The sequence below is a fragment of the Typopeltis vanoorti genome, chromosome 5, assembly GCF_054136105.1.
Source record: "Typopeltis vanoorti isolate ZY-2024b chromosome 5, IOZ_Tvanoo_1.0, whole genome shotgun sequence".
Classification (NCBI taxonomy): Eukaryota; Metazoa; Arthropoda; class Arachnida; order Uropygi; family Thelyphonidae; genus Typopeltis; species Typopeltis vanoorti.
In genome coordinates this window covers 147,598,524-147,612,208 of record NC_143553.1, presented here as the reverse complement: position 1 = coordinate 147,612,208, position 13,685 = coordinate 147,598,524, and the positions used below count along the sequence as shown (strand labels likewise).

The 13,685-nt window shown below is 35.5% G+C and overlaps 1 protein-coding gene across 1 annotated transcript in view; it reads right to left on the bottom strand.

The window, feature by feature from the left end:
* Positions 1-13,685, bottom strand: part of LOC150106928 (NPC intracellular cholesterol transporter 1-like) — a 920,722-nt gene that overhangs the window by 762,229 nt on the left and 144,808 nt on the right. The window contains exon 5 of the mRNA XM_090393507.1: positions 8,425-8,657. Coding sequence (XP_090249633.1) covers positions 8,425-8,657 — 233 coding nt within the window. The remainder of the gene's footprint in view (positions 1-8,424; positions 8,658-13,685) is intronic.

Here is a 13,685-nt window from a genome sequence, read left to right as displayed (position 1 = left end):
GACTCATCAAGGGAGACCTAAAACATGACAAGAACAACTATTCAACATCCACACTGTGTCTATCAATACTTTGCCTTGAACTCATTCACAGTCATGGCACCCACAACAGACTCTGGCAACTTATTCCACTCATTTAGCACTCTCCAAGTAAAAAAGCTAGCTCTACCACCCCTGCTAACCACACTCTTACCCAGTTTCCATGGATGGCCCCTAGTCCTGTCCTCAAAATATCCTCTGAATTAATCTTATAGAAACCCTTCAGTAATTTGAATGTCTTAATCATATCACCCCCACTTCTGTCTATCAACCAATTTCTGCACCCCACAAATCTTCAATCTGTTCTCATAAGGTTCATTCCATAGACCTGCTATCATCTTGATCACTTGCATCTGGATCCTCTCCATCTCCTGCCCATCAAGAAGAAACACTGGTGCCCAAATCTGGGCACAGTAGCCAAGATGGGGTCTTCTTATCAAGGCTCGATACAGAGGAACAATAACTTCCTTGTCTCTGCTCGTCAAAGTATTCTTCAGTAATCAAGTGATTTGATGAGCTGATTTAGCCACTTTTGCAATGTGGCTAAATCAGCCCTCTAAACTTCAACTCCCTATCCACCAACACTCCCAAATCGCTGGCCTCTTAAATCTTCTGGAGTACAATTCCACCAATGTGGTATACTGCTGCTAATCTTTTCACCCCAAAATGCATAACCTAACATTTTGCCACATTAAATTGACATCCATTTTCCTTAACCCAGTCCTCCAATCTATTCAAATCATTCTGCAAAATTTTGACATCATGTGCATTCACTATGCTCTACCCAACTTTGCATCATCAGCAAACAAATGAACAGTTCCTCTCAGATCCTTTCCTATATTGTTAATGAACAAATTAAATAGTAGTGGTCCAAGACACACCACTAGTCACAGGCCATCTTTTGGACTCTACTCCTAAATAAACTACTCTCTGATATCTCTCCATCAACCACCCTCCTATCCATCTCACCAACCCTATATCCATCCCCATGTGCTGCAGTTTACTGATTAGAATTCCATATGGTATCCTGTCAAAGGCCTTAGCAAGGTCCAGCAGTATCACTGTAAACCCATTACCCTTATCCAGTTCAGTCGTCACTGTGTTATAAAACGTGAGCAAGTTACTGAGGCATGATCTATCCTTCACAAAACCATGCTGTCCCCCATACAGTATCCCATTTTCATCTATCCATTCATGTATTTTTCTTTTGACTACTTTCACCAAGACCTTGACAAAGACTCCTGATATGTTCATCAGTCGGTAATTTGCAACAGCAGTTTTGGAATCCCCATTATGCAGTGGAACTATTTTCCTCTCTTTCCACCCCCTTGGAACTAACCCAGACTCGATACTCAAATTAAACAAAATGGTCAAGAACACGGACAATTCTTTAGCTGCTTCACGTAAGACCCAAGCTGGTATACCATCCAATCCCTCAGATGTATTCACATTAAAGGTTTTGTAATACACTATTCACCTCCACTTCATTCACCACAATTCCCATATAAGCTATTGGTTCATTCATTCCTGCAATGTCACCACCTGGATGATATATTCTTGCAAAGTGCTTGCTCAGTAATTCCACTATATCAACTGATTTGGTTACCTCCCTACCATCAGCATTCCTTAAATATCATTGCAGTACACATTTTTTTCTTTTACTAGCAGCATATCAAAAAAACTGTTTTGGATTCTCTTTAGCTTTCATAATCCACTTTTGTTTTTCTTACCACATTCATTATTCTTCTGGCCTGTGCTTTATACTGTTTGTGTGCCTGCAGGTCACCTTTCTCCTTAAATTCCCTCCACAGTTGTTTCTTTTTTTTGCAGCTCAAGCTTAATGATGTTATTCATCCATTTAACCCCTACTTGATTTATTATTCGGACTCTAGGTATACAATCAGCCACTACCTCCTACAAATGCTCATTAACCACCTCCTTGCACTATCAACATCCAGCCCTTGCAGTTTTACATGCCTTGGCACTGAACCAAACAATCTCCTAAGCTTGTCATACTTACCACCCAGGTGATTTCACATGTACATTGTCTTAATTGAAAATTCCACGTATTTAGCCAACTCCCAGGTCAAGACCTTATGATCACGCTCAGCAATTGACAGCAATGTGGTCATATTCATTACAGCCAAATTCTCAGATGCAACTACTAGGTCAAGCACTCTCGAACTCCTAGTATATTCCATTACATGCTGTCTCAGATAGTTATCCCTTAATAACTGCATAAAATCCAATTCCTTCCTCCCGTGTGTCCTCTCCTCCTTCCAATCAATGTTACCATAGTTTAAATCCCCCATAATAATTACCCTTCCTTCCAGTCATTGCATCTTTTTGCTTATGCATACTATCTCCATCTATTCTATCACCTGGTCTATAGCAGCACCCAACTGTATATTTTGTTCTGCTAGTCTCAATCGCACACCTAATTTCATCAGCTATCATCAATAACACTCCTTTCCCATTTTAATCCCTCTGTCCCTCTTGAACACACTATACCCCCTCACATTATATCCCACTAGCTATATTATCTTCTGTCAGCCATGTTTCACTAATGCCAATAACCTGTGGCCTGGAAGAGCCAACCAAGGCCAAAAATTCTTCCTTCTTGTTCCTAATACTCCTGGCATTAGCATACATGAAATGCAGAAGTCAGTTAGTCCCACCCCTATCCTGATGCCTTATACTAACTATCCCATTCTGATTTGTTGTCTTTCGTACTAGTTTGGGCATATTGCACACATTCTTACACTCAACTGCCTCCCTGAAGTTTGCATATCCACTTCTTCCACCCCCCCCTAATAACTCTAGTTTCCCTGATTCTGCACATTCACTTCATTCAGCAACACTTTCTCCAATCTCTGCACACCAAATCCATTCAGATGCAAACCATCCATCTTGTATAAGTCCTTTCGCCCATCAAACTCACCCCACACACCCTACACCACTCCTCCTGCATAACCTGCGATTAGTCATTTGCAATTATAGCCCTCCTTCTCGACTCTTCTCTGTCATACCGTGGCAACAGACTCACTATCTTAACTCTCTCACTCTTTTCTTTTGCTACCTCTAGTAATTCCTTCAAGTCCTCGCTCATAACAATTTTTTTCACCTTTTAAATCATTCATTCCTGGCACTATCATTTCTTTCACCCTCTGCTTTTGGCGTTCTAATAGACTCGCACTTACATCCTTAATTTTCACACCCGGTAAGTACAATTTTGTCAAACTCTTCTATTACACTTCTTACTAATGAATAGCCATACAACACTCGCTCCTTCATTTTTCTTACACTCCTGATCATACTCTTATTTTTCTTATCACACATTTGCTTCTTTCTGTTAGCTGATGCACTCTGTAAACAATTTTGTAATCGCTCCAGCTGCCACTTCACCCTATGTATCACTCTGTGCAATCACTCTGTGCGATCTCCCTCATTGCAACTAACTCTTCATTTTTTTATTATTTTTTTTTATCAGTCAAATCATTCTCTTGTTATGTATTTTTACTTTCACTTAGAGTTACATCAAATTCCTATCATATCACTATTTTCTATCACATTCTGGCTTTCATCTACGACATCAATCTCACAACCTGAGACACTTAAAATCCTCACCTTCCTTACACTTTCGGCACACTTTCCTACCACTATCAATATCGAGCCAAACTCCAGCCGCTCTCTGAAAAGCATACATCCCGCAGACGTTACACCGAACGAACTCCCTCAAGTTAATTTTTTTAAACAAAGACACGATGATTTGGATGCCATTGTCTTTCTTCTCATATTTGCCATGTGCTATGCTATCTATCATATCTTATCAAAATACGAATTTAAATAATGCAGAAATCAAACCAAAAATCACAGACACACTAAGTTACAAAAAGTAAACAATACTATGTTAAAATTCAAGCAACATTGCCAATTATTACTCAAAATAACACTTATCTTCTCAGGAGCTCTTTATTAACACTATCAGAATACTACAGAAATACAACCTTAATGCCAATTATTGTGTTACCTTTGTGTGTGTGTGTGTGTGTGTGTGTGTGTGTGTGTGTGTGTGTGTGTGTGTGTGTGTGTGTGTGTGTGTGTGTGTTATTTGTACTCCCTGAAGATGTCTCAGTGATGAAATATTGGAAACTTTAAAATTAATCTTTTTTTAGTGCTGTCAATACTCCATGAAAGGGGGTAAAGTTTCATCTTCTAGCAAAGAGCCTAAAAGACTTCAATTCAAAATGTAAAATGGTCCTTAATATTCAGGAATAGGTGATATTAAAAATCCATGCTTATTACATGCACACACACAGCTATGAAATAAATATGGATTGATTGTTTATTTGACAATGCTGAAATGAAGACCCACCTGGTTCTTCTATATAATTACTGTTATGTAGTGAATGTGGTTCACTTAAGAAAAATACAACTCTGACAAAGGATTGCTTTGGTATGGAATGAGAGTTTTTGTCCTCTTAAGGTTTCTGTCAGATCGCTCATGAGAACCAACAGTTCAAAACAGTTGTCAGGCCAGTGAAACTAAAAAGAAATCCTTAATGCATCCTTACTCCTTAATACATGGGAATCTTGGCAGTACTTATGTACTAAGTAGTGCATGATAAAGCAAATTGATGTTATGGGATGCATTCGGAAACTTTATTTTGAAACTTTCAAAGTTTCTCCCTTTCTATAATATATATGATTATGAAATATGAATGGTTCTTTGTATTTTACATTTTCAGTGACGACAGGTGAAAAATGTGTAATACTTCAATCTCTCTTCATTCTGCAATTTGGCCCTGGAGCATGCTAAATTAAATTTTAAATATTCAATAAACAAATTATAAACAAATGTTTTCAACAAAAAATTAACATGCATTAAAAAAGGTTTTAAATAAGTTTAAAAAAAATTAATGAAATTCAATTCAGTACGCTTTAGTCATATTTCAAATCAAATATTTGAAATATGAATATTTGATCAAATTCTGGTTCAGCACATCCCTAGTTGTAATGAGTAGGTTACATATACCAAGAAATTATATTATTGTTTAATACTTTAAAAAGTGTAAGGAACCAGACCAGTCATGAAGTATCTTCATGACTAGGCTACTTGTGAATACCATATGCACTGTAAAATTCGATGCAGCGTCATAATTTTTCCAAAATTTTATTGCATCGACTTTTACAGGAGTTGCATCAAAAATTCACAAAAAGTAAATTTGTAAATTTTTTATATGTAAATACTACTAACAGCCCATATAAATTAGCCCAGAAAAATTAACATGATACTGTGTAAATAGAAGATATGTGAATAAGTAGTTCAAGAGAAAATGCGCTAGAAATCAGAAATATGTTAGAATTTATCTATGTAAGTAAATACCAAAGCCCGTCTATAGAGACCCAGAGGAATTAAACATGCTAGAATAGAGTAAACAAATATCTTAAAATAGAAGTTCAAGGGCAATACCTTAGAATTTGGAAATGTACTTTATGTTATCACTTAGTATTGGGTGAAAAAAAAACCTATTGTAACCAAAGCAGTCCGATACTGCCTTCAAGGTGAATATACATCAGAAGCTGTTACGCTATACTGTAAGATGGATTAAACGTACACTTCAGGGAGATCAAGAAGTCTGCACTTTCTAGAAGAATAAGAATTTGCACGTGAAAGGTACGGGGGTCACAGACCTTAATTCAAAGTTTGCGCGGGAATATCTGAGGTCTAAAACCTTCGCGCAGGGTCCCACGAGAACTCAAATAAAAGGATAATAAAGGGATTATCGAGCATTGGCAGATTTGACGCCAAGAGAAAAGGAGGGAGTCAATCCATGGACTATGTCAGATCCCGGATGAAGTCGTGAAGCATAACCAGAGGAGAAGCCTTATAGAGCGAATAGCGGCCCAGGACCAGGATGACAAAGCCTTGACAGTCAGACCTTACGTCCGAGTGCCTACAACACCGGAAGATCACGCTTCAGCCCCCGCGAGAAATTCCACAGGAGAACAGTGTCCATGAAACGTCTAAAGTGATAGATCAAGCCCTAGCATAGAGGGGATCCAGAATAAGTCTGAAAAGGAAATACGACTAAGTGCATTGTACCTATGGAGGAATCATGCGAGTTGAATTTTGTTGCAAAACTTTTTTATTTATGATGTGAAGGACTGTTTAGAAAGACTGAATTCATAGAGCTGCTATATACATTAGATTGAATACTTGTTCGCATAGAGAGAGTCTGTTTTAAAGTAATTGTAAGGCATTAATGAAAATTTTAACTTAAGTTGTATTGTAAAGAAATGGTTCAGAAGAACTGACAAGATTATAGAATTAAGAAATATAATATTATGAGAAGTAGGCTGCTTAAAGAGTGTTATGTTTTTATGTGAAGGTTGGAATTGGAGATTATAATTAATCAAAGCATGGAAATTCCTAAACTGTAAATGGGCTGATAGATAATAGTTCTCTAATTTAATTGTTTAATAACTTACATCATTGGTATTTGTTGCATGCCTAAGAATTTGTCCTATATGATGTTTTTTTTTTTGTGCTTAGCTTAGAGAGGAAAGGAAAGTAGCATCCTTTTAGTGCATACCTTGTATTACTGTTTTAATATAAATAAACATGTTTGTTATATTTAAAAGGAGTGCCGTCTGATCTTTTTCACAACTGCATTGTTCTCAAAAAAACCGATGCTGTGAGCAGGGTAGATTGGAATTTGGTACGAATTTTAAGTTAAGAGTTAGCCACGAATGTATAATTATAGAGGGGGGAAACTTTACTGGAAGTATAAATAATTTCTTATGCCATTTGGAGAACTTTAGTGGTGCAGCTTGTAATAATTAAATAAATTTCTAGAGATATCTGGCATAGGGAAAGAATACTGAAAGTAGAGAAAGGAAAATAAGATTAAATGAGTACATGAAAGAAAAAAGATAAGGTTAAAGCATAACGAATAAAAATATAGAAGCCAATGATAAAGAAAGCAATATTATACAAAAAATAGAGAGGTTAAATAAAGAAAACACGTAATATTACAATGGTGCAGATGGTAAGATAGAAAACAACACATAATAATACAAAGGCGCAGCATCGACAAAATAAATAAACAAAATAACCCGATATTACAGCACTTCCTTTTGGACATGCATATATGCATTACTCACATCCAAAAGTGTACTTTGCATTATAGGATACTGACACAATTTACGTTAAATTGTTAGCCTCTGTACAGTAGTATAGTCATGAAGATACTTAACATGCAATCTTTGCTTACACTTAGATAAAGGATTAGACAAGTGTATAATTTCTTTCAAGTATAATTCACTTTCTTATTAAGTGAAAAAACTTTTCTTCTGCTGGAATGAATAAGGAAGTTACTGTTCTTGTTTATTACAGGTCATTTATGCATCAACTGAATGCACTAGTTTTTAGTGAAAAAACTAGGTACAAAAGATAAACAAAATAGGTAGTAAATAGATGGATAATAGCCTACAGAAGAGTTTTATTGAATGGCAAAACATAGGAAAATTTATCGCTATTGCAGGATTGGGTTGGGAGTTGTCTTGAATTATGGCCACAACAGTAACACGCAATGAGTCAATAATTCAAAAATGCTATAGGACTAGTATTAGGTCATTAATTGCATGCTTTCTAGCCAATCTGCTTCTTTTGTGGGATGCAAGATACAACTTCTGCATGAGACTAGCTTACCTTCAGTTGAGAAGTCACAAAAAAAAAGATTATTCACATCCTAAACAGCATTTAAACCCAGGTGTTTTAAACATAAGACAAATCATCAATGCCAATTGAGCTATGGACGTTCTTAAATGGCAAGAATACATATCTCAAAATCAAGAAAAGGCTGGCAAAAATGCTGGAAATTTCCCTCTCCCAAGAGTCTGCATATGCTGCCCCCTCCCCCTTTCAGGCTACTACTTCTTTGGGCCCCTTGGAAGCTCACAAGGCATAGAACCAAGAATAAGGCATTCCAAGATGATTGGCTGGTTGTGTGAAACTAAACTTTCTAGTGCAGTAGTTTTTTTGTTTTTTTTTAAGCTCTAAAAACATTGGTAGAAATGCGGGTAGTTCAAGAGATTTTATTGAAAACTGGACATCTTACTATCAGTTTAACTGTTAGTAAACCTCATAGCATAATATCTGATAACATACAACTGAAATTTCTTGTAAATCTCACTTTCTTTTCTAATAACTGGTGGGTTTATTTTTAAATAAATGACAAGTAATTCAGAGGGGGAAAAAAGGTATGAGACTAATCTATCATAATATCCATGATATTAGTTATTACACAAATATTTTGTAAGAACATTTAAAATTAGGTTTATAAACAAAATTAAACCTACATACTTTATAAAATATATGCTTACATATTAGAGAACTTCTAACTTTCAAACCATGAAAGAAAAATGCAGCAGTAATAGTTGCAGATACCACACAAAAAACAATCAGGCTGATAACAAACATTGCATCATATGTAAATATAGTCCAAGAACTTCGTTCCACAGGAAGAGGAGGAGGAGAAGATGTAACCAATTGGCAAGCAGCTTCACAATCAAGACAGTTGCATGCTTCTAAACCAGGTCGTGGAGATTCTGAGCATCTGAAATACAAACATTCAATTTAATAGAATTCATTATGTAAATAAATACCTAGGGAAGAACTTCAAGTTTGTGCTGAATGATTGGCTACAAACAAGTAACTTGGCTGCAACTTGGTTCATTAAAAACCATCTTGAATTGACAGAAGAATAATTCTGTTGCTACAGTTTGTATGCAACATCTGGTTCTCTTCCCCAACTTTATTTTTTATATTACAGAATGAACAAACAGATTTTCTTGTATTTTCTTTTTACTTTGAATATATGGAATAGATTTTATTCCGTGCTATTTTATTCCACAAAAACCTACTCTCATAATATTATGAAGTTTTGTAATATTTGCACTATATACTTAAATGCCAGTCCACTAAGAACACCGACTTAAGAATATATAGCCATGCAGCCAGCATTTATGTGGCAAATACGGCATTCCAATCAATGATTGGAAAGCCAATGCTTTTGGAATATAGTGCAATTTGGATTGCAGCAAGCAACAACTGAACATATTCGCATTAGGGTGAGGGTCTTGCTTTGACAGGTCCACATGATCTATCATTGCTGAGATTATAATTTAGTTATCTTTCCAGTAGTACAAGAATTTTATTGTATTAGGTAAAGATTTCTTTCAACATAGAAGTTGTATGTGGATGATACCTATTTTTGTGCAAGTATTGGCAAGTATCAATATTAAGTAACAAGCAGAGTTCGTTCCTGTGATGTTTCATAAACATCACAGGAACTTTTTTTTTAATCAAGCTTTGCAAGAATTCAAACTAAGGTTTTTTTTAGTTACCCTCACCACTTGTGCCAAGAAACATTTGCAAGATTTGTTACAATCACCAGCATATTGCACGTTTTCAATGGTATTTACTCTGTTCAGCACTGCCACAGACAGTGCAATGTTTTTGCAAAGGATATCAAGATGGCTTACGACTGTTGGAAGCCAGATAATTAAATAGCATAAAATTTAACATTTATACATTAAAGCAGCAAGGAAACCAATACATTCTAATTTAATCATACCCAAATACACCCAACCCTGGGATTTAGTTTCGTATGCTGTGTTTTGTCACAGTTCATATTTATCCTTAAAAACTATGAAAAAAATTTTTTTCTAGTACATCATGATATCAATACAGGCAAACCATCCCCAACTTGCAACATAATGCATTCTTGGAAAAGCATTTGCAAAGGGAATTTACTTCTTCATAAGAAAATATTGCTAAATTTGTTAATGATTTTCTGAAATAAACTATGTTAATAAAAAGAAAGTAAGAATTAATAACTTAAAAATTTATTTTAAATAATTAGATGAATTAAACATGTCCTTTTTGGTTCCTTCAAAATAAAGTACAGTATATTTAACTGTTAGTACGTGACCAAAATGAAGTTATTTTCGTATTGATTAATTAATACAAAATTATATACAGGTAACCCTCGTATAACGCAGTACATATACAACGCGGTTTTGATAAAAACACCACAGTCTACAAGTTGCAGTAATCCTTTATCTTTTAATATATTTTTCACCATGCAACTTAAAAATCAAATTTTATCTTCATTAAATTTGTGTCTGCCCGTATCGCGGATGTAGTCATAAGTAGTGAATATTAGGGGAAATGCCCTTTAGCATGCAGGTATGTCAATTGTTTACTGTATAAAGTGTTTGTTGTTGAAAATTGTCTTTGTTTTCTGCACATTAAAATTTGAGATTAACACACATTAATAAGTGCGTTAATCTCAAGCTGAGCATTTTTTTTCTGGCAAGTTATATACATAATTAATATGTAATGCTTTTTTTCATTTAAAAAATTTATTTTTATAGTAATGTCCACAAACGGTCAAGTTCTTTCCTAATATCCTTGTTTTTAATATGATATTGTCATTGATGCCATCTGTTCATGCCCCTAATCTTTCTCAGGACTCTCAATATCTGCAGTCTCTAGTCTTTGGTCAAGTGTTTTATTTCTACCCCAGCTCTCAGATCCACAAGCTAAAACTAGTTTGAACACCATCTTGTATATATACAGCTAATTTGTGTTCCGACTAATTTCTCTCTTATTCCATATGAATTTATTCAATTGACTTCCTACCATACCAGCTCTGTTGATTCAGATGTCTATTTCCATATTTAATTTATCTTCACTAAAAATCGTGCCTAAGTAGCTGAAATGTTTTACTTGGTCCACAGGTTCTCCATTCATAATGCAGTTGATATTTTCAATTTCTGCCTATTTTCATTGTCTTTTTAATGCTGACCTTCATACCATATCTATCACAACAGTTAGTTGATTTAGTCAGGGATTCTTGCAGACTTGTAGTGGATTTATTTAGAACTATAACATCACCCACATAAAGGAAAAAGCTGACATTAACACCTCCAATTTTGATATCATGTTTAATACTACTTTCCTTCATAATGTGATCCATATAGTTAATGAATAACAGAGGAGATAATGTACATCCTTGTCTTAACACCAGATTTAACATTAAACCATCTTCCTGCACTTCAATTCTAACTACTGACTTACAACTCAAATAAAGACTAAGTATTGCTTGATATAATGCACTATTAACACCATATAACTGTAGTGTTTGGAATAGCTTCTCTCTTGGCATGCCTTTGACAGATCTACAAAACTTAAATACAAATACTTAAATATAAAGAGCCAAATCTGCTTCATTTTGGCGATATAAATATTATTTAAATTAATGGGATATTAAATCCCACATGTGGGATTTAATATCCCCTTAATTTAAATAATGTTAAATACAGATCTTTGTTATATTCAAATGATTTCTCAACTATCTAAAGTGAAAATCTGATCCTGACAGCCTCTATTTGACCTGAATCCAGCTTGTTCTTCACCAAGTTAGTTGATTTAGTCAGCTTCTCTTCCACAATCCTTTTCAACCATTTCTCAAGTATACTAGGGATGATGAGATGTAGAGATATCAGAGAGTGGTTTATTCAGCAGTAGAGTTCCAAAAGATGGCCTGTGACTACTGGTGTGCCACAGGGTTCTGTTCTTGGACCGCTACTGTTCAATTTGTTCATTAACAATGTAGGAAAGGATCTGAGAGGAACTGCTCATTTATTTGCTGATGATGCAAAGCTGGGTAGAGCAATAGAAATTGCACAGAATGTCAAAATTTTGCAGGACGATTGATAGTTTGGAGAACTGGGATAAAGAAAATGGATGTCAATTTAATGTGGCAAAATGTAAGGTTATGCATTTTGGGGCGAAAAGATTAGCAGCAGCATATCACATTGGAGGAACTCTACTCCAGGAGATTGATGAGGCCAGGGATTTGGGAGTGTTGGTGGATAGGAAGTTGAAGTTTAGGGGGCACATCGCAAAAGTGGCTAAATCAGCTCACTAAATCACTTGGTTGCTGAAAAATACTTTAACAAGCAGAGACAAACAGGTTATTGTTCCTCTGTATCGGACCTTGATAAGGCTCCATCTACTGTGCCCAGATATGGGCGCTAAGATTTCTTATGGATGGGGAGGAGGTGGAGAGGATCCAGAGACGAGTGACCAAGATGATAGCATGTTTATGGAATGAACCTTATGAGAACAGGTTGAAGATTTGTGGGATGCAGAAATTGGTTGATAGGCAGAAAAGGGGTGATAATTGAGACATTCAAATTACTGAAGGGTTTCTATAAGATTAATTCTGAAGATATTTTTGAGAATAGGATTGGTGATGGGAGGACTAGGGCCATACATGGAAGCTGGGCAAGAGCATGGTTTGCAGGGGTGTTAGAGTTAGGTTTTTTTTTTACTTGGAGAGTGGTGAATGAGTGGAATAAGCTGCCAGAGTCTGTTGTGTGTGTGCCATGACTGTAAATGAGTTCAAGGCGAGGTATGATAGATACTGTGTGAATGTCGAATAGTTGTTCTTGACAAGAGGTTAAGGTCCCCCTCAATCAGTCTATGGACTCCTTGGAGTTGCCCGTAATAATAATAACACTAGCATATATCTTACCAGGAACAATCAGTAATGAGATACCTCTGTAATTCTCACATTCAGTTTTATTTCCCTTTTTATATATGGGTACTACGAAAGCTCTACTCCAATCATCTAGAATTCATCCCTCTGTCCAAGCCTTCTGAACTATGCAGTATAGCTACTGTAAGATTTTACACCTCCATACTTTAGCATTTCTGGTCTAATATCATCTACTCCTGCTGCCTTTCCACATTTCAAGCTTTTGATTGTTTTTTTTTTTACTTCAAGTATGGATATGTATTCCTGACTGCATGCCTGGTCAGTGTTTTTTTTTTACCACTGTGCTGTCATCACTGCACAGTGGTAAAAAAAAACACTGACCAAAAAAAACACATTTAGCAATTTTTCCAAGTAATTACTCCATACTTCAAAGATATCTTTTTCTCCTGTTTTCATGTCATCTTTATCATCTAACTCCTTTTACTCTTTCCTCCATTTCTGAGCTGCTTCAACAACTTCCAGAATATGTTGCCGCTTTCTTGATGTTTATTTTCTATGTTCTTGCCAAAGTCCTCCCATGACTTTTGTTTAGCTAGTTTTACAGTGTTTAGCTTTCTTACATTTGTCTCTGTATTCTCTAAGAGCACATGCAGACTTATTTGCCAGGAACTTTTGATATGCTTTCTTCTTTTCCTTCATGAAAATAAAGAATTAACCAGCCTGTTGTATGATGACGATCAAGTTATTTTTGCTGGAAATGAAGACTAATTACAGAAAAATCTGCACGTATTGTTAGATACTGAATGAAGGAATCTTGCAAAGAAATAATTCATTCAGAATCTAACATACTAAACTACACAGACAAAGAGAAATACCTGCACATCAGCTGAAATTAAAGTGAAACTTCTTCACATATGTATAAAATTGCAAGTTTATTTTATGTACCACGTATTTTAATCTATTGTGATTATACTAAGATCGAATTAGAGAATGTCTTAAAAGAGGAATTTGTTAATATTATTTAAGCCTCGCTTTAGCTGTATAGAGTGATTGTGAATCACCAGATAGAAATTA